The sequence below is a fragment of the Suricata suricatta genome, chromosome 2 (genome assembly GCF_006229205.1).
Source record: "Suricata suricatta isolate VVHF042 chromosome 2, meerkat_22Aug2017_6uvM2_HiC, whole genome shotgun sequence".
In the NCBI taxonomy this organism is placed as follows: Eukaryota; Metazoa; Chordata; class Mammalia; order Carnivora; family Herpestidae; genus Suricata; species Suricata suricatta.
Genome location: NC_043701.1, coordinates 48049156 through 48068020, shown reverse-complemented (window position 1 = coordinate 48068020; position 18865 = coordinate 48049156). Strand labels below are relative to the sequence as shown.

At 48.9% G+C, this 18865-nt stretch overlaps 2 protein-coding genes and 2 long non-coding RNA genes across 5 annotated transcripts; 2 read left to right on the top strand and 2 right to left on the bottom strand.

Annotated features, from left to right (window-relative positions):
• The first annotated feature begins 743 nt into the window (after window positions 1-743).
• On the top strand, window positions 744-8925 carry LOC115306013. The gene is made up of 3 exons (XR_003915130.1): window positions 744-889; window positions 4832-4915; window positions 8844-8925. It is a non-coding gene; the product is annotated as an uncharacterized LOC115306013 (long non-coding RNA).
• On the bottom strand, window positions 6545-9170 carry HOXA1 (homeobox A1). 2 transcript variants are annotated; one of them, XM_029956162.1, is made up of 3 exons: window positions 8819-9170; window positions 8521-8615; window positions 7984-8048 (listed from the first exon to the last, which is right to left on the bottom strand). In XM_029956162.1, exons 1-2 carry the CDS (start codon window positions 9164-9166, stop codon window positions 8556-8558), a joined length of 408 nt encoding a protein of 135 aa, XP_029812022.1. In that variant the 5' UTR covers window positions 9167-9170; the 3' UTR covers window positions 7984-8048; window positions 8521-8555. The 2 variants fall into 2 exon arrangements, with proteins under 2 accessions (XP_029812016.1, XP_029812022.1); XM_029956156.1 differs by having other exon boundaries at window positions 6545-8048; window positions 8521-9170.
• Window positions 9171-9382: 212 nt separating this feature from the next.
• Window positions 9383-13109, top strand: LOC115280832. Its single transcript, XR_003903949.1, has 2 exons — window positions 9383-9635; window positions 12974-13109. It is a non-coding gene; the product is annotated as an uncharacterized LOC115280832 (long non-coding RNA).
• Window positions 13110-13544: 435 nt separating this feature from the next.
• HOXA2 (homeobox A2) lies at window positions 13545-15686 on the bottom strand. The gene is made up of 2 exons (XM_029925966.1): window positions 15302-15686; window positions 13545-14655 (listed from the first exon to the last, which is right to left on the bottom strand). Exons 1-2 carry the CDS (start codon window positions 15684-15686, stop codon window positions 13916-13918), a joined length of 1125 nt encoding a protein of 374 aa, XP_029781826.1. The 3' UTR covers window positions 13545-13915.
• Window positions 15687-18865: the final 3179 nt, after the last annotated feature.

Below are 18865 nucleotides of genomic sequence, written 5' to 3'. Positions count from 1 at the left end.
TTCTTCTACACACAACTCTTAATCGGTGTAAACTGAGTATTGGGAATAACTGGCTTGTAAAAACTGGCTCGCTTTAGGCCTCATAATATGTTTCTTCAAGTTCTTATTCAGCCTGGTTCCTCTAGTTATTCATAGTCAAGAAGTACAAGGGATCCCTGGGTGGCTCAGTTGGTTAAGCGTCCAACTGTGGCTCAGGTCATGATCTCACGGTCAGTGGGTTTGAGCCCTGTGTATATGTAGTCGTTGACACAGGGGTTGGCTTAGAGTCATCCAGAATAAATACCAAATTTTCAGGATACTGAGAAGCCATATACATTTTAGAGAAATACATAAAAGTCAACAGGAACAATTACCTTCTTTTATAACTTAAGGATCTGAAAGTAGAGAAAGATTGAGAGTTCTGCCCAAGCTCCTACTGTGAATGAGAAAGACTAAACACAAGCGTCCTGAATTCCTAAGAGTCCAGAGCTCTCTCTATAGGACAGGTCTCTTGAAGTTACTGGAAGTTGCTAAGGGCCCTGCCCTCAAGAAGCTTGAGATCCATTTGGGAGAACCAAGCCTAACACAAATGGAGAGTCTAGTTCACAGTCTCGCGGTCGCAGTTAGGTGTTGTGTAACAAAGCTTCCCGTGTAATAAAAGGTGGAGTTTTGAGGAGGGGCTCCGCTGAAAAAGTGGGAAGTAGTACAGGAAACTTTCTAGAAAGAAGTGAAACATGAGGCAAGGCAGGGTTTGACTCTGCAACTGAAACGGGGAGAGGACATTAAAGAAGCAAGGAGTTCCCCTGACTAGAGAAGTCCTAGTCTCTCTAGGAACATCTAGTGTTTAGAAACTTCTACTCATCACCCCTGCAACCCCCACCTCTACCCTTCAAAACACCTAAGGAGAATAGTATGTTACTCAAATATATCTGGGAAAGAGCTGGGAGGAGGAAGCAAGCTGGGAGTAAAATCGCCCTCCCCGATTCACGTCTTAACAGATGAACCAGGGGGCTAGGCTTCTGCCCTGGGGTTCGGAGTCCGGGGAATGTGCCTGAACCCTCACCAGGAGGAGTCGGGCTCCCTTCTGAGGCATTTAAGGCCGCACGTCTCCGCTCTGGCCACTTCCTGGAACACCTGGAAGCCAGGCGAGGCCGGCGGGGAAAGGAGGGAGGGAACAGGAGGCCCAGTGGTCCCCGGAGAAGAAGCGGGGCTCTCGGCAGCCTCGGGGGATGTGCCGGGACCCACGCTCGGTTCACCGCCAGCTGCGCCCGCACACCCGCGGAAGGGCCCGGATGTGCTTCCGCCCCGCTCCCCGTGGGGCCCGCGCGGGACGGGAAGGGAGAGACGGCGTTTGCCGATGATTCCAGAGCGAGAAGGCGGGGAAGCTAAGCACGGAAAGACGTCTTAACCTCGGTGGCGGGGCTCCCCTCCACCGCTGCGAGGCGCCGAGGACTCGGCGGCCTCTTCCCACCGCAGAAGGCCCCGCGGGCGGCCCTGAGGCGGGCGCGGCGCTGGCGAGCGCGAGCTCCCGCGGTAGCCGCTGCCCCTCGAGCCGATGGCCCGAGCCGCGCGCTCCCCAAGCCTCGAGCAGCTGCCCCTGCGCGTCCTAAAGGAGGGACCTCATTTGTTCCTCCGAATGAGAAGATTCCCGGAACCGTATTACTAACTGAAGGCGGGGGAAGCGGGGGGGGGGGGGGTCCTACTTCTTAAAATCCTTGCTTTCTGCATTCTTGCTATGGTTCTGTGGCGAATTTTCTTTTTAAAAGGAAAGAGGCTAAAATGTCCAAGGCTACAAAGTATCCCAGTTTTAAAAGAAAAAAAGAGAATCAGTCATTTTCCACTTTCTTTTCACTCGCAAGCCCATGTGTCTTTTTCCCCTAGAAGCCCAAGCCTCACGTGAAAACTCAAAACAATCTTGATTTCTATCGATTCGGCTTGTGGCTGGATGCTTTCCACCCCGTTTTTTAAATGTTTTTTTTAATCTATTTTTGAGAGAGAGAGACAGCGCTAGCAGGGGAGGGTCAGAAAGAGAGGGAGACACAGAATCAGAAGCAGGTTCCAGGCTCCGAGCTAGCTGTCAGCACAGAGCCCAACGCGGGGCTCGAACCCACGAACCGTGAGATCATGATCTGAGCCGAAGATGGACGCTCAGCCGACTCAGCCACCCAGGCGCCCCACCACCCCATTTTTTAATAGGAAAGCATTTAATGGGGCTGCTTAAAAAATAGAGACACATATTTTAGTTGGGTCTGGAAATGTTGAGAAGAAACGTCAGGCCTTTCATTTGTTTCCAGTAAACCCAAAATGCAGTCTTTCCAGAATATTTTACAAGAAATAATTAGGGGGTTGAGAAGATGGGGGGAGGGCGGTTCATACGCTAGCTTCCACCAGCAGAGTTGCTTGATTGATATTTGCTTTTCAGTTCTGCAATCGAAGGTCAGCTGTATTTGATGGCTGGTGTTAGTGGAAATAAGGCTCTCAAGCCCTCAGGATCCCAATTCAGATCCTGAGACACTGACAGCCGTAGGTTTCCTCTTGGGCAGCAGGTTCTGCTGAGATCAGTAGGACCCCACCAACGAAGGAAAGGGCGGAAAGTTGTGTTGCAGGGAAATTTTGTTTAAGCTGTATGTGTTTGGTCCATCAGTGAGTGGTTTAGAAAATTGAGAAATATATAGACAGAACAGTGTTCAGGAGGCTATGCTATGTCACAAACCAAACAGAAACAAACACAGAAGAAGATTCAGGGTTAAGACACCTCCCGGAATGTTCCTTGCATTTCTAAGCCCTTTCTAGCTGGTACCTCTTAACGATTTAATGGAAATTGAACTTGGGCACAGGCAACTCCTCTTTCATTTATTCTTCCCTCGTCTAGGTTCAAAAACAACTACAACAAAAATACATGTGTGTTGAATTTTACCTGTTCTATTTTTATGTTTTAAGAACAAATATCTTAAACAGCAAGTGGCCTAACATTGTATTGTTCAAACAAGATGGCAGAAACATTCGACTGGGAGGTTGTTTCAAAGATTCAAGTAATCATGGTGGCTTCAAAATCAAGGGCTTGACTGAGTGGATGGCTAGTAAATCAGAAGTGGAAAAATGTGAACTGTATCCAGCCTGAAATAAATCACATAGAATAAATGAGAAGAGGCAAAATCAAATCGGGAATTTAGAATCAAGAAGTGCACTGGCCTCATATTCTAAGCTATCCTGGTTTTTATTTAGGAAGATATTAAGTCAAATCAGTTCACCTCTGGGTGCCGTATCTTTGCAATCATAAAACAAGAGGTTGAGTAAACGGGTCCCTTTCAGTTCTGGTCTTGTACGCACTAGAAGTCCGAAGGCAGGACTTTTGTGTGCGCTCAGAAATGCAGGCAGAAAGTAGGCTTATCTACGGCAGAGAGTCACCGAAGTTAGCCATCTAGTGAGTCGCCTCTCTGATAAGGACATGTGTTCTTGTGTGTATTGAAAAAATCATAGCATTTCTAAGAGTGAGAGTTATTTTACGGTCCCATCCAAAATAAAGTTGTTGTCCATGCATTGATTTCAAAATTTTAAAACAGAGGGGTAGCCTGTCATTCAAAACAGTAAATTAAAGACTCAGACTCCAAGAGCTTCGACTGCTAGAATGATTATTCTCCGGGAAGGAACACAAACAGAAGTTACCGTTTTTTTTTTTCCACAGACGTGCTCAGCCATCAGAAAAGCTTAATAAATCCCTATTTAGTATGCATTTATGCAGCGATTACATGAACTTTGACCTCTGAAGAGCTGTAGCAATTAGCTTCAGTGACCAGCATCTTCTCCCTCCATTCCCCACTGGCTTCCTTGGGTCTCCTTTCTCATCTCAATAGTCTATGCTCTAGGAGAGCGTAACATTTTAAAGTTGACTTTCTACCTGAGGTACTTGCTTTTGCACAAGTGAATTACCCCTTCCTCCCCTCACCTCCTGTCTACAAAGTCATCTCAGATGGATATTGGGGCTCTGATTGTCGATATTACTCAAACGCAAATGGATTTCAATTCAATCTTGCCCTGTACTTTCGCAAAGGAGATAAGCTCTAACGGCCCAAAGAGCCTCATTTCATAGCTCTTGGCATCTGAAATAAATTGGATCTCTTCTGTCAGGCTAATTTAGCATTTTTAAAATATTCAGTGTAATTTATTTTAAGTCCAATGAAACCTAGTCGGTTGGCAGAAAGCTAGAGGAGGAGAGAGAAGGGCAACTGGAAGTTCCTCTCCCCACCTACAAAAAAAAAAAAAAAAAAAAAAACCCAGGAAGGGAGAGGAAAGTGTTTTAAGTTTTTAGTAAACACTGTTTAGCAAAAGAATAATAGGAAAGTTACCCCTTTCCCAAAGAGGGATGGCACTATAATTGTTGCCTTTAGCAGAGAGCTCAGATAAACCGCTGGGACTCATTCTAAAGTGACCCATCGCTGCATTCATCTCTTCTTGAACTTTCGGTGAACCTGAGATTAAACAAGGGTGAGCAGCTAAGCAGTTTGTTGTTAGCAGCCTTTTCAACAACCCTTTCAGACTGAGTAAATATTGATCGGTTTGAATCTGATTGCCCCAGAGGAAAACACCACGGCATCTGAATAGCCTCCAAAAGTAAACTTTTAAAGGTGAAGCCGGGAGCAGACTTGAGAGCCAGATCTCAATTCAGCCTAGGTTGGGGACACCCTGAATTTCGGGAGGACTTTGAATGAGTGTGAAGGAAGTGAGGGAGAACGCATTTGAAAACTGGAATTTTGTCTTTTATAATTATCCCAAGTCCCGAATTGAGACTCTTGTCCTTTTTAAACTTATCAATAAAATGCTGTTTTCTGTGTCCCCTCTTTTGTTGTTTCAGTCACCATTGCTGTCATTTTTCAAGGAGCCAACCATGCTCCTCAGAGACCAAGACAGAAAAAGAGAGACCTAGAAATAGGATGTGGTAAGCGCCTTTGATTTAATCGATTGGGACAACTATAAAGATACAAATGTTTTCCTTGTTGAAAGGTATATTAATGTTTCGTAAGTGCATTGCTTGTTAACTGATTTATTCCATGACCTAGAGAAGGCTTGGGATGTTTAGCCATAATTTATCGTTCTCCTCTCTCTCAGCTACATTAAAACCAGCACCCTCAAGATTGGAATCTCCAGGATTCCAGCGGGTCGGGCCCTGCTTTTAGATATTGAAATTACGGCAGTGGCATGCAAATGACACTTTAGCACATTAAAGAATTTGGAAACCAGCCATCTGTTTTGCTGTGTGGCTTTACACTAATAAACAAAAGATACTGTATAAGACCAGGGTGGGAAATGAAAGAAAGAGCTGGCCGACTTTGAAGTTCTCCTCCATCCACTTGAGTCTTTTAGAGGCCAACCCAGAGCCGGGGAGCCAAGAGGGGAGGGCAGCGGGTGCCCTTGATATGGCCGCAGCCACCGTGCCTGCGAAGTCCAGGCTTGACCCTTTGACGGGGAAATCTCATGGATGCGCTAGGAGGTCTGCAAATTCCAAGTTTGGTAGGATTTCGCCTCCCACTCTTTGTAAAACACCCTTTGGAGAGGAAGGAAGTCAGATGCCTGTGTTTGTGATGCTGTAAAATTTCTGCTCTACTCTTAAGGCTAAACAAAAGCTTCTGAAAATGTGTGAAAGTAAAGGAAAAGTGGTAAGAGGTCTGGGAAGAGAGCCTTTGATTTGCTGGCTTCCTCTATTTGAGAGCAGACACTTGCCTCCATTTGAAAGCAACTTGAATATTGGAAGACTTAGGAGAGGCTTCCCCAAGTTCACCTGGAAGACACTGCTGATCCCAGAAAAGAAAGTAACAACTTTTTTTCTGGGTTATGCATTTAGAAGTAGAGCACACCCATCACAGCCATGATGGCTATGAAATCGAAGCTGAATCCATTGGGAATGAGATGTGTGACCCAGAGGGAGTGGGCAGCGGAACGTGTAGAGAGTGGCAGGAAGGGATAGATATTGACAGGAGGGATGGGAGGGGAGACACAAGGGTTTACTGAAAACAGACCACACTCAATTTAAGGGGTGGAATATCTTGGAACACTGTCTAACAAGCCAAAAAAAGAAGAAAGAGGGGTGACATGGAGGCCTCATCCTCAAACAGCTTTATACTGGACCTAATTAAATGTAAATCTCCTAGCTCTTGGTTCACTGATGTGAGGAAAGACTGACTGAAGAGTTTGGGCTTTTGAAGGGGGTTCTGTTTATATATACGTCAACATTCAGTTGGAGGTGAAAAGGTTAGCACTTGACCCAGGAAGTATCCATGTGTGTTTCAAAAATAGATCTGCTTTATAAATGTCTTCACCATTCATTTTTTCCAGTATGAACTTGGGTTATAATAAAGAAACTATTGTTGTTTTAAGGAAAATCAACCTATGAAGTAGATATTAGTTAGGTTGCAATGACACTCGTAGGAGAACTTTCAGCTACATGATGGAAAGCATTTACTTTCTTGCAAGGAAAGGCCCACCTCTGAAAATGCACAGCACCCTTCTCCCCTTCCCCACATGAAAAGAGCCAACGCTGTTGGAACCAGTAAATTGTAGCCAAGCCAAATTCAGGGCTGCTTAAGCATATGTGAAACTTCAATATATTTATTAGACATCTTAAGACCCGTAAACTCTGCTCTAGATCACATCCCTCCAGGATTTCAGAGCTGTTCATGATTGTACAGAAAATGAGGAATATCATAGGCTCACAAAGAAGAACTGATATAACTCAGTGTGGTACTTCAGGGACATCAAAACATTGTGCGACATGCAAGAGACTATTCACGAATCACACAAAATATACATTCATTGTGCCATCCATCACATTTAGCAATTGAGCTGAAAATACATCCTATCCAGCTAAGATAACTGTGGGAGGAAGAAGCTGGTTCGAATAATACCTTTAGGTTCTGAATAATCCAGCAAAAATTTTAGAGTGTGGCCAGAGAAACAATAAGTGGGTGGGGGTAGGGGGAGACCTAGCACAGGAAGCAAGGTTTTTGAACCCTGTATTCCAAAGGCCTTCTTAACTCACTGAAAGAACAAATGCAGGCTACCCTCTGAGGCATCTGATTGAGTTTACATAACATATAAAATTGTACCAGCTTTGAGAGTTGCCCACCCTGCTTTAGTCAGTTAATCTAAACATTTCTAGAAAATCTGTATAAAGATAAATCTCTCAGGACAAAATATTTACAACCAGCAAACTCACACACATGAAACTGACTTAAATTAAGGATGAATTAATTGTGTAAACAAGCTCAGAGTGCATCTCTTCTTCATGAGCTCCCGGACTCCCCTTTCTCTCTATCCTACTTTAAGGGCAAAGTAGGGCAGGACTGTAAATACATAGATAGGTGAAAGCTGGGCCTCCCTTTAACATGTTTCTGCTGGCAGAGAAGACTATATTCCAAAGGACATCTGAAAGGAACAGACTGTGGGTATCTCCAAAGTAGGGAGAGGTGTTGGAGGCCATCAGAAAATTGATTACGGCACCCCATCTGCATGGAGTTAGCATACACGCACACCCCAAATAAGCCTTGACTCCAGAATTCTCTAGAAACACATTGTCCTGGCCAGGAGCTCCCCAGATAGTATCAGAAAGGAAGAGAGAGACTGTACATGGAAAGGAAGATAAGCTAAGAATGTGCTTGGCCGAAGGGGTCCCCAGCCTGCGGAAGAGCTTGGGCTGCGGAGTCTGGGGCTTGGTCGGCCTCAGTGAGAGGTAGTCAGAGTGTCTGAGGTAGACGACCCGGGGGAAGGAGCGCAGGGCGAGGAGCTGGACTTCTCTGAAGATTCCTCGGCCTTCTCCTCACTTCCTGGTGGGGTGGCAGGAGATATGGGCAAGAGACCCTCCTTCTCTCGCTTCTTCTGCTTCATCCGACGGTTCTGGAACCAGATCTTCACCTGGGTCTCATTGAGCTGCAGGGACGCGGCAATCTCCACCCTGCGGGCCCGCGTCAGGTACTTATTGAAGTGGAACTCCTTTTCCAGCTCAGTGAGCTGCTTCGTCGTGAAGTTGGTGCGCACTGCATTGGGTTGACCCACGTAGCCATACTCGCCAACTTTCCCTGGAAGCATGGTAGGGAGTGATGAGAGAACAAGGTAAAAATTTTTACAATCGATATGAGATCCCCTACAAGCTTCACATCCCCTACAAGCATTCAGATAAAGGGGAGATCAAGAATTTCTCAACAGAAACCTGGATGGGAAAGGTGACTGATGAGGTGTAAAGTGTTAATCTGAAGCCAACCATTAGCAAGGTCAGACCAGTGATTAATGGAGCCTGGAGATATTAACAGAATCACCCCACCCCCACACACCCCTACCCACTTCCTATTCCAGTACCTCTAAAACTCAGCTCCTTTGGAAACACAACAGCCCCAGATACTCCTTTGCCCCAACACACCTGGGCAGTCTGTCCACACCGTACAACACCAGTGTGAAGCAAGTACTTAAAAAAAATAAGTATTAATTTTCCTTGGCAGCTAAACATACTAGCTCCTTCCCATCAAGGAGCATCCAAGGAATGGCAAGACTGACCTGTTTTGGGAGGGTTTCTTTTGACTTTCATCCAGTCAAAGGTCTGTGCTGGAGAAGATGTCTCTGATGTGGGGGAGCGACAGGCTTCTTGGTGGCTGGCGTGGAGAGGGGACAAGGAGTTATTATACGTGGCCAGGGCCAGGCTCTGGTGCTCTTGTCCATATGAGTGGTGAATGTACTGAGGCGAGCCCACCGCGCCCCCGGCATAACCCTGGTGGTGGTGGTGATGCTGGATCATGGGAGATGAGAGATTTCCAGAGTAAACAGCGGGAGCGCACGAGGGGTACCCACCACTTACTTCTGCTTCCTGATTTAACGCGTAGGGGCTGTAAGGCGCGCCGAAGTTCTGCGCACCATAGCTTGGACCACAACTCGAATGGGAGTAGGACACCCCCAGGTTCCCGGGAGTCTGGTAGGTGGCCGGTTGGGGGTGGTGGTGGTGGTGGTGGTGGTGGGGCGGGCTGATCTGCACCCCCCTGCCCACTAGGAAGCGGTCGTCGCCGCCACAGCTGTTAGCACTGACCGCGCACGACTGGAAAGTTGTAATTCCATGGTCGGAAGGGTAGGCTCGAGCTGAGCAGGTCCCCGAGTCGCCACCGCTGAGGAGGGGGTATTCCAGGAAGGAGCTCATTCTTGCATTGTCCATCTGTCACTGAGGGACCGGGTCCTGCGAAGCCCTGGGTGACCGTGCCAACTTTCTCACTTCCTCCATGGGGCCAGAGAAGAAAAATGATATGAATGTACAGTGCGCAAGAGGGGGGGGGGCGCGAGGGCGGAGGGCGCGGGGGGGGCACGTGACTATGTCAGCCAATGGCTGAGCCTCCTGAGAAAGTTTGCTGGCTCCCGCGGTGATGGATCACCGTTTCAGTGGCATTTAAATCCCCGGCGCTCCTCCAGTCTGGGTGACGCGCAGTCGCCCCCCCAGGCGGCCCAGGCGGCGGCAGCTGCTGCGGCGGCTGCAAGGGCAGATTCGGAGCGCTGGGCCGAAGGGGAACAGAAGCCACCTTCTGCGCGCGCCGACTCCGCTCTCCTCCCCCTCCGGGAGGTGGGGGCTGGGAGGCATCCCCGTCTCCGCCCCCCTCCCCACCGTGCACAGAAAGATGAACTGGCAAGAGGTGAGAAGGGAAGAGGGCTCCGTCTCTCTTGGGTCGGGAATCAGCAGGCCGGAGCTCGATGGCCTGCCACTAGCTCAGGGGCCGAGCCCGCAGAGCGCGGAGCTGGAAAGGCAGCTCTCCGGGCGCTTTCACTACACAGTTCCTGCTGTGGTGCCGGAGCAGTGAGCAGCGCAGAGGACCCTGGCGTAGAACGAGGCTAGGCCACCAGCTCTCCGAGCTTCGAAAGGAGAGGGAAGTGCGTAGAGGGTTGGCAGGGAAGAACCCGGCTGGGAGTGGAGGGGACGTGAGGAAAAAAAAAACAACAAAACACCTTCCTTTCCCCAAGGAGGGTCTCCGAACCCTATTCCCCCACCGCAACTGATTATTAACAAGGGGATGAGGGGCTTCTGTAATTCGACGCCCCGGAGCGGGTGATTGGTAGTAGTTAAGGTTGCCGGAAAAGGCCGAGGGTGGCCGGCTCTCCGCCCACCCTCTTTCCTCGCTCTCCGCCCCTTTCTCCTCCCCACTCAGCTTTGCTCCCGGAGCCCTATGGGATCCGGAGCAGCTCGGCCGCTGGATTTTGAAGGGTAGGAGGCGGGGGAGAAAGATGACGCTAGCGGACGTGGCCAGCGTGGGGGCCGGGCGGTGCGCTGCAGGCCATCTGCCGGCTCCCCGAGACCCAGGAGTCTGCGCGCTCCAGCGGGGGCCTCAAAGGCCAACAGCTCCAACTAAATACGCTGCACTCCCCTCCTCCCCCGCAACAGTGGTGCTCGTTTTCCGGAGGGGGATGTTAGGAGTGGTAGGGCTTCCTTTATCCACTAACCGCCCCCCCCCATTCTACTGACTGTCTGAAGTGGGGGTTTAGGGGCTGGCAGGTGGGAGGGGCGGTGGACAGATGGCTGATGGTGGACGGGACATTTTCTTCTTCTCCAACAACACCTCCTCTTCTTTGTATCTGACTGTGTAGTTCCTTGTGTGAACCTTCAAGTCTTTCTCTAGAGAGACACGTGCAAATCTGAGTGTGATCCCAGGCCAGGGGTCCTGTTCTCCATCACCCTCCCTCCTACCCTGATGCTGACGGGGTCGTTAATTGCTGTTTACTATTAGGTTTCATGTTAACCCTTGGCTTGTAGAGAGAAAATGCCAAACTGAGACCGAGAAGTGATGCATTCTTAGGTAAAAGAAACCCAGAGATCATCCAAGATGCTTCGCAACCAATGCAGTTTAGATTTTTCTCTGACCATGTTTATCACGTCAGAATGGGACAGATAAAATGTATCTGAGGATGGAGTTCCCACTCCCCTCTAGTTTTTCCTCCCCAGTTAGAAGAAGGAAGTTTTGCTTGAGGCAGGCACATTATAACTGTGTTAGTCAACCTTTCAAGTTTCTGCATCCTGTTCTTCACATATAGAAGTCCCCCCCTCCCAAACCTGTTCCCCCAAGAGGGGAACTCTTGTGGACATTCGACTACGGATTCCCTCAGTAGAAAGAAACATTTTCCCTAAACATTTCCTTTTGAAATAGTATTTTTCTGTGACTTCTGACCCATCCCCAACCACAGTTAAGAGAGAGTACAGGCAGGAAAGGTCACTCCTACCCCAATTTCAGCACCTGGGGACACTCTTTTTCGAGAAGGTTAAAGGAAAGGAGGCCCTCCTGGAGGCGGCTTCCTTGGGAGCCCCAAACCTCCTGAGATGGCGAGAGACGCGACAGGGGAGGAGGTAGGACGTAGGTAGGAGGAGAGGATCGGTGCTGGCACTGCGGAGGATCTGCTTTCCTAACCAAAGTACGTTCTTTCCCCTTGCCTCATTCCTGTCCCTTTGTTGGCTTCTTCGGCCCGGGTTAGCGCGACCCCCTGGCCGCAGGGCTGGCGCCACAAAGCGGCTCGGGACCGCGACCGCTCTCCTTCCTCTGCTAGTTCTCGGCCCCTGCGCTGCTCTCCTTCCAGTTCTCTTCCTCCCTCCGGCCTCCTTCAGAGCCAGCTTGGGTGGGGGTGTGCTTCTTGGGACCACTTTCTTGCACTTGCTTAGAGGCCCGCGATCTCTGGGGCAGGCGACCGACCCGCGTGTGCTCCCGGCTCCCGGCTCCCGGCAGGCCGGACTCCCGCGGCCGAGCCTGCTCCGCCCGGGCTGGCCGCCCAGAGCGCTGCTCTCCCGGTGTTATTACAAAGGCTGTCTCCTCTGGCCTGGAGCCCGCAAGGCTTCCGTAGCTCGATTCTTCCCCCACCCCCACGAAACCCCGGGGCTCATCCCAACTTGTTGGAGGCCCTTGGTTCTCCAAGCTTGTAGGCCAGCGCCCCACGACTGGAGCTAACGTCTCTTTAAATGCCCTGGGAGAGTGGACGAAAGGAGACCTTGGTCAGTATTTAAATGATGTCCTGCGAGCGGCTTGCTGGGCTCAAAGCGCCTCTTTCAGGGCTCTTCTACTAGAAAGGGAAGGAGCGAGGAGGAGACAAAACGCCGCCGAGGCCCAGAGCTGCTCATGGCATCCGCGGCTCAGCCAAGCTGTTGTTTTAAAAGAGCAATAAAAATGAATTATGACTAAACGCCTTCTAACTTAATGCTTTCGGACGGGGATCCCCGGCAAATACGTAAGAGGATTTTTATTTGTGCATGTGTTCCTGCAATTGATCTCTTTGATGACATTCTCATTCATAGAAAGCGTTTGATTTATGAGCGCAGGACGAATCGCAAACAGCAGCGGCTCAGCCCTGCCTGCGGCCGGGGCTGCCCTGCTCAGCTCCGCGCCTAGGGCTGGAGACCCGCCGGGGTCCTCGCACGCCTCCGCCGCTGCCAGGATGTAGGGGGCGAAGGGGTGGAGGAAGATAGGGTGCAAACCCATGGAGAAAGATCGCGATTTCATTGTAGCTTCCAAGCCTTCGCTATTAAGAGCCGGGTTCCTAAATCAACCCGCCCCCCACACATGTTGCTTACACACTGCGTTTTCTCACGGTAAGTAGCCATCATAACAGAGCCCAGTAAGGAAAAAAAAATCAGCATGGGGAGATATAACAAGGGAGGGGGGAAACAGGACGACCCAGAAACGTGCCCTAGATTACATTTTATTGATATTTCATTTAAAGTGCTTTTCTCTTTCTCTCTCTAGAAACTGGGTTAATTTATAACCTAGGGCGCAGAAACCCTCCATTTTAAATCTCAACTTGGTAACCTGGCTTCAAAGCTTTAATGATCCATTATTTGCCATGTAAACAGATTTAAGAATGAAATATTGATTTTTCTGACCCTGAAAAAAGAATCCTAGAATGACTGAACCAGAGGATTGGAAAGAACCCTTTCTGAAGTGCATTTTCCAGCTAGTAACCATGTTTTGTTTTATTTTTGTTTTTCTCTACGTTTTAGGTCTGTTTGCCTGGACCCATCAACAGCTGGGAGACTAATCAACCACACTGAAAATGTTTCCGGGATTGTGGGGGAGGGGTTGGAATGTAGATGTTTGAAACAAATGTGTACAAATAAATGAATTGTTGATAACTTAGTTATTGACCTGGAGACTGGTAATGTGTTAAAGAAACTCCATGTTCCTTCCTCCTGGAGTTGGGGGGTTTCTGTAGGAACTTTATTTCTCCACTTTCAAACGTTGGGCTTGGCCCAACTGTGAGGCTGCCCAATCCTGTTTCTATTACCAATTTAAATCTATGGCTTGAACCTCTATACTGAAAAACCAAATCCATTCCCTTTAAAAAGAAAAAAAAAAGAGACATTTCTCCAAAGTCCTAACCACGTTCTGGCTTTCTTTTTTGTTATTGTCTACTGAAGACTTTGAACATGCCCCCTTAATAAATATATTAAAATTGAAAAAGAAGATGAATTGTGACCAGAATTTTATTTACCAAGTTAGACTAAAAGAAGAAAAAGAAACCGTTATGAGCCTTGAGAAAGAGGGGGGAGAAAAAATAAGAAAGCTACTTATAGCAAATGAGAATTTATTCTACCAAAAATACTCATGACAATGCATCCTAATGTAATACAAAAATAAAAAGAAAGTGAAGATACAATTATATGATCACTTTCTTGCAGGCCTCATATATTGCTTTCAGCAAATCACATAGAGGGATGTTGGATTAGATTTAGAACAACTAAAACTCCAAAATAATCTGTAAAAGATGGCTCTGAAACTGGACCAGGAAAATCACTAAACAGAGTATCTTCCACATTTAGAGGAGAGAGAGGGTAGGTCAGGAAGAAAAGAAAATAAAAATCAACTCTCAGAATAAAAGAAGGCAAAACCACCTGGCCAAAGGGGTTTTTGTTTTTGTGATGCTTTGTTTTGCTTTAATGTTTTTAGTAATTCAGATGCTGCAAGTCGATTGTGGTGAGTGTGTCTGTAAAAAAGTCAAAGCTGTCAGCTGAAATATCTACGGGACTGTCGAGGGAACCTGGCAAACTGGGCGAGACTGCATCTGAAAGCTGCAGGCAGGAATCTGTGGAAAAAACGTTAAAGTCCTGCAAAGAGGGGACCTCGAGGGCCTCGGGACTGTCATTGTTTAGGCCTGAGCCACAGTTCTGGCCCATTGTTGACAAGCAGTTAGAAACAGTGGGTGACTGGTGCTGAAAATGTTTCAGATTTTTCTCATTGCTGGTTAAAGGCGAAACTGGGAAACTTTGGGAGTCGCCATTGTGTCCATTGGGAGCCTGCTGCTGAGAGAGGGCATTTTGCTGAAAAGTGTAACCTTCCCTTTCCAGAAGGGCCCCGGAGACGCTCAGGGCTTGCTCAAAGAGCGACTTCTCTTCCTCGTCCTCCTCCACTTTCTCAGAGTCTTCCAGGCTTTTAAATTTCCCTTCGCTGTTGTGGTTCTCCTTGCACTGGGTCTGCCTCTTGTGCTTCATCCTCCGGTTCTGAAACCACACTTTCACTTGTCTCTCAGTCAGATCCAGCAGCGCGGCAATTTCCACCCTTCGGGGTCTGCAAAGGTACTTGTTGAAATGAAATTCTTTCTCCAGCTCTAAAAGCTGCGTGTTGGTGTAAGCAGTTCTCAGGCGTCGGGAGCCCCCGCCGCTGCCATCGGCGATTTCCAGGGATTCTGCGGAAAGGGAAACCAACAAGAGACACGCGCACAGTTGGAGGTGGAGGGGTCCAAGCGGGGTTATTCCACTGGAGAATAAATATAGCAGAAAAGATCAACTGCAACAAAATGGCCGCCCCTGGATGCAGTAGAGCTATTGTGCTGCCTTTCCTGGGAGCCCAGCCCGGGGAGACCCCATCTCTTCCACCTCCATCAAATTCCTGCCAGTGGCTCCCCCAACCTCTCCATCCGGGAGCAAACTTTATATTAGCCACACCACAATTTATAATTAATGCATCAGCTGCTTAGCTGAGCAAGAGCGATCTATCACTCTTCATTACTGTCAAAAAGCCAAACTCTAGGACAACTAGACAAGAGGAGGTCAGTTCCAACTCAAATAAATCATCCCACATTACACAAGTTAGGGAAAGTTTTCCCCCCCTCTTCTTAAAAATATATATTTGTCTCATTGTGCAGCGCAGGATCCCCTTTCTCTCCATCAAACCCACTCCTGAGCCCACAGGGGAAGGGAAGGCAGCCAAGCATCTCTCCCTCTCTCCCCCTTCTCTCCCAGCCCACGCTCCCCTCCCCCATAATCGCTCCCCGGGCAGCCCCGAAGGAGAAGAGAGGGTCCCGGGACCTGGGGCCAAGTCTTTGGACTGACCTTTGTGGCTGAGGCAGGCAGGGCCGGTGGCGGCGGCGGCGGCGGCCGAGGCGGGCGGCAGCGCGGTTTTCTTGGCCGCCTTCTTCTCCTTCATCCAGGGGTACTCGGGCGGCTGCAGGGCGCCGGCGGGCACTGGGCTGCCGCGGCTGCCCGCGGGGCTCGGCTTGGGGCGGCCGCCAGCGCCGTGGCGAGGGTGACTGCCCGGGTTCAGGCTGGGAATGGTCTGCTCAAAAGGAGGAGGAATCAGTGTCGAGTGTGAAAGCGTCGAGGTCTTGATTGATGAACTTTGAAATGTATCAGCGACAGGGGGAAAAGATGTCAGGCACTCAGCGAGCGACGGCTGGCTATTGATAAAACCAATCTCTCGCTCAAATTCGTAATTCATGGCCTTCTCCTTGGAGCCCCCTCGGAGAAAAAGTTCCCTCTTCTGGAGGGGCTTTGGGGGGGCAAGGCCCAGGAAAAAGGCGAGAGCAGAGGAAAAAAAAATCTATCATAGAAGATCGCTGCTGGGGTGTTTTTTTTCTAATTCACTGATTACAGCCGTATGGGGACCGCGCTACTATTAAACTATTGAATTCATGGAGACAAGGTTGAAATTGGACCGAATTGGCTGTCACATGATTGCTTCTGCCCAATGACAATTTGGGCTTTAATCAAAAGAAGCCACTGTCTGTTTGATTGATCCAAAAAAGTCGGGAAGGAACGCCTCATTGGGGGCCAGCGAGGCTTTATTTACACTTTTTTCAGGGCAAAAATACATATATGTGTGTGTGGGTGGGGATGCCCAGGAGTGCGTGGGGGCGAGGGTGCCTGCCTGCCTCCTGATCTGCACAGAACTGGTGTGTGCGCTTGGGAGTGTGTGTGAGTGTGTGGGTGTGTGCGAGTGTGAGCCCTGCTTGCCGGGCCGCCGGCGGCTGCCCTCTGCCTCCCCCGCACACTCCGCGCATTGTTTGGGACTGTCGGGAAGACGCCTCGCACCTCACAAATCATTTAAGCACCTCAGTCTGACGCCTGCAGTCATTAACAAAGTAATCCATTAATCTTCAAAGTTTTGACACCCGAGAGCCCCGCATCCCAGCCACATAAGTTCTGCTAAGGCAGGAGGAAGGAGCAGAGGGAGAGGAGAGATGAGACTGGGAGAAGAAAGAGAGGAAAGGAGGGAGGGAGAGAGAGAGAGAGAGAGAGAGAGAGAGAGAGAGAGAGAGAGAAGACACAGAAAAGAGAGGATTCATTTTGGGGTCTCCCCTCTTTTATTTCCATTTTCCTCTGCCTTTTCTAAAACCAGTTCCTGGATCTCACAAGTGATCCCCGTTTTCCTTCCTCTCTGTCCTTCCTTCTTTTCTTCTCCCCCCACCCCCATCCCCTTCCCTCTCTCCTCTGTCCACCTCTCCTTCACCAAACCCCTCCAGCATGCCCTCAACCCCTCCCAAAGCCCAGCTTGGAGTCTGCGCCCCCCCTCCTTGCCGGACCCGGACCCCTGCCCATTGTTAGCCGGCTTTTCCAAGGCAGCTATGCATCTGGCTCCAGAGAAAAGCGGAAGACGGGGAGGCGGCTCTCGAAGCTTCCCAACCTTCCAGTGCCATCAACTTTTCAGGAGTGGCTCAAGAAAGATAGATGCATGTGCCAAGCAAGACAACAACCCCAGGTTCATGTGTCCAAATCCCTGTAGCCAGGGCGGCGACCAACCAAAGCAATGCCACCCCGAGCAGGCTCCTGCGGCTCCTGGCATTCTGGGTTTCATACCCGTAGGGCTCGGGTGCGGTGAGTATTTCTGATTTCCAGGAAGTCTGTTGGAAGTTAGCAGCAGAGAGGGAGAAGGCACTTATTTCTCTCTCTCTCTCTCTCTCTCTCTCTCTCTCTCTCTCTCTTTCTCTCTCTTCCTCTCCTTCTTCTGCTGGTCCTTGTCGCTCTGATTGGGGGCTCGTTGGTTCAGATGCAATGCATGTTCCCTGGCAGCCCAAATTGTCTCCCGCACCTTTCCATTCCTTGGCCACCAGGGATGTTTGCACGCAGGTTCTGCTGTGGGAAACAGCATCGCAGGTGAGAGAGGGTAACCTCAGGAGGAATTATAAAGGTTCTCTTTTCTCTGCTCACTCTCTCTTTATTCCAATTCGGAGATTTGAGACTGAGGGCATCGTGGACTCTGCTGGAGGGTTCAAAAGATAACACCTTTAGGTACCAAACAATAACTTTTTAAAAAATCCACTAAGCCAGAAAGAGGGGAGGAGGCTGAGAGAGAAATCTGAAGGTATCTCTTTTCCCTCAAACCCTTAGGATGATGCTTCGCTTTTGCTTCCTTTGAAATGGACCAAGTGATCAGATCCCCCAGGCCGGCAGGCATCCGTGGCAGGAAAATAAATCATTCTGATGACCAGGAAGAGAGAGGTTGGTGGGGGAGAAAAATCTACGTAGAAAACAAGAAAGGCCGACCACAGCACAAGGCTAGGACTCCATCTCTAAGGCCGGCATCAAAGGGAGCTTGGGTTAGAAATTACATATAAAGTGGCTTCCGTCACTGACTGGCCCACAGCATTGCCTTACAGATAGAGATGCTATTTTGGAAAATGTGAGGTTTTTCAGTTTTCTTGCTTTTATTCCAAACAAAGCTCTGAAGGAAGTCTGGGCGTGATCAATCTTGCTCACCAAAAGCCTTGACAGCTTCTGGCCCTTAAGAACACATTTCAGCTTCGAGCTCTTTCCAAGATCAAATGTGGCCGAGCAAAGAGGAGAGCAGGAAACGCAAGTAAACAAGGAAAACTAGTCTTTTAAAATAGAGCTTTCTGGCAGCAGAGAGAGTTATAAGGCTGCTTTTAGGAAGGGTGCTTTGCAGATTCTGGGATAGTGGCTTTTGCTTTTACCAGAAATAATATTGAGGGGTTAAAAGGAGGGGGAGCTATGGAGAGAGCGCGCCGCTGCCCCCATATCGCAGAAGCTTTGTCAGGGGCTGCGTGGGTGAGAGCTTTCTGCTCGCCTCAGCGGCCTCAATTCAAACACCATCTGGAAGCAAACCCTTTTCTTTGACTATTCGACACTGAAATATTCTGCAAATCTATTGCTTTAACTCAGGAATATTTTAATAAGGACTTATTTTTAATATCTTGGAAGCTAGAGGTGAGATGAATATTTTTTTCTCTGAAACCCAAAATGAATGTTTTGACTGCCAAGGTATGGGACATCCTATTGGAATTTCATTTAATAATCGGTGTCCTGAGGGAAGAAGGATGCCTCCAAACCAGTTGCCTCTCAGCTAAATAGCAGATTTTAGAAACGGGTTCAAATAGTGGTATCCCTGAAAGATTTCCCTCTCTGAATGGATAGCACTCCCTGGCTTTCTCTCTCTCTCTCTCTCTCTCTCTCTCTCTCTCTCTCTCTCTCTCTCTCTTTCTCCCATGTTCCTTATTTTACCAGGTAATTTTATACACTTCTCTAAAATTATTACTCATAAGAAGACTTCTGTGTTGTTTAGCCTGCTCAGTTCAGATCTGAACAACTAGAAGAGAAGACGATCCAGTCTTCACAAAGACTGGGTTTCCAGACTCTGCATTTCTGAGGTGCGCCATTTTT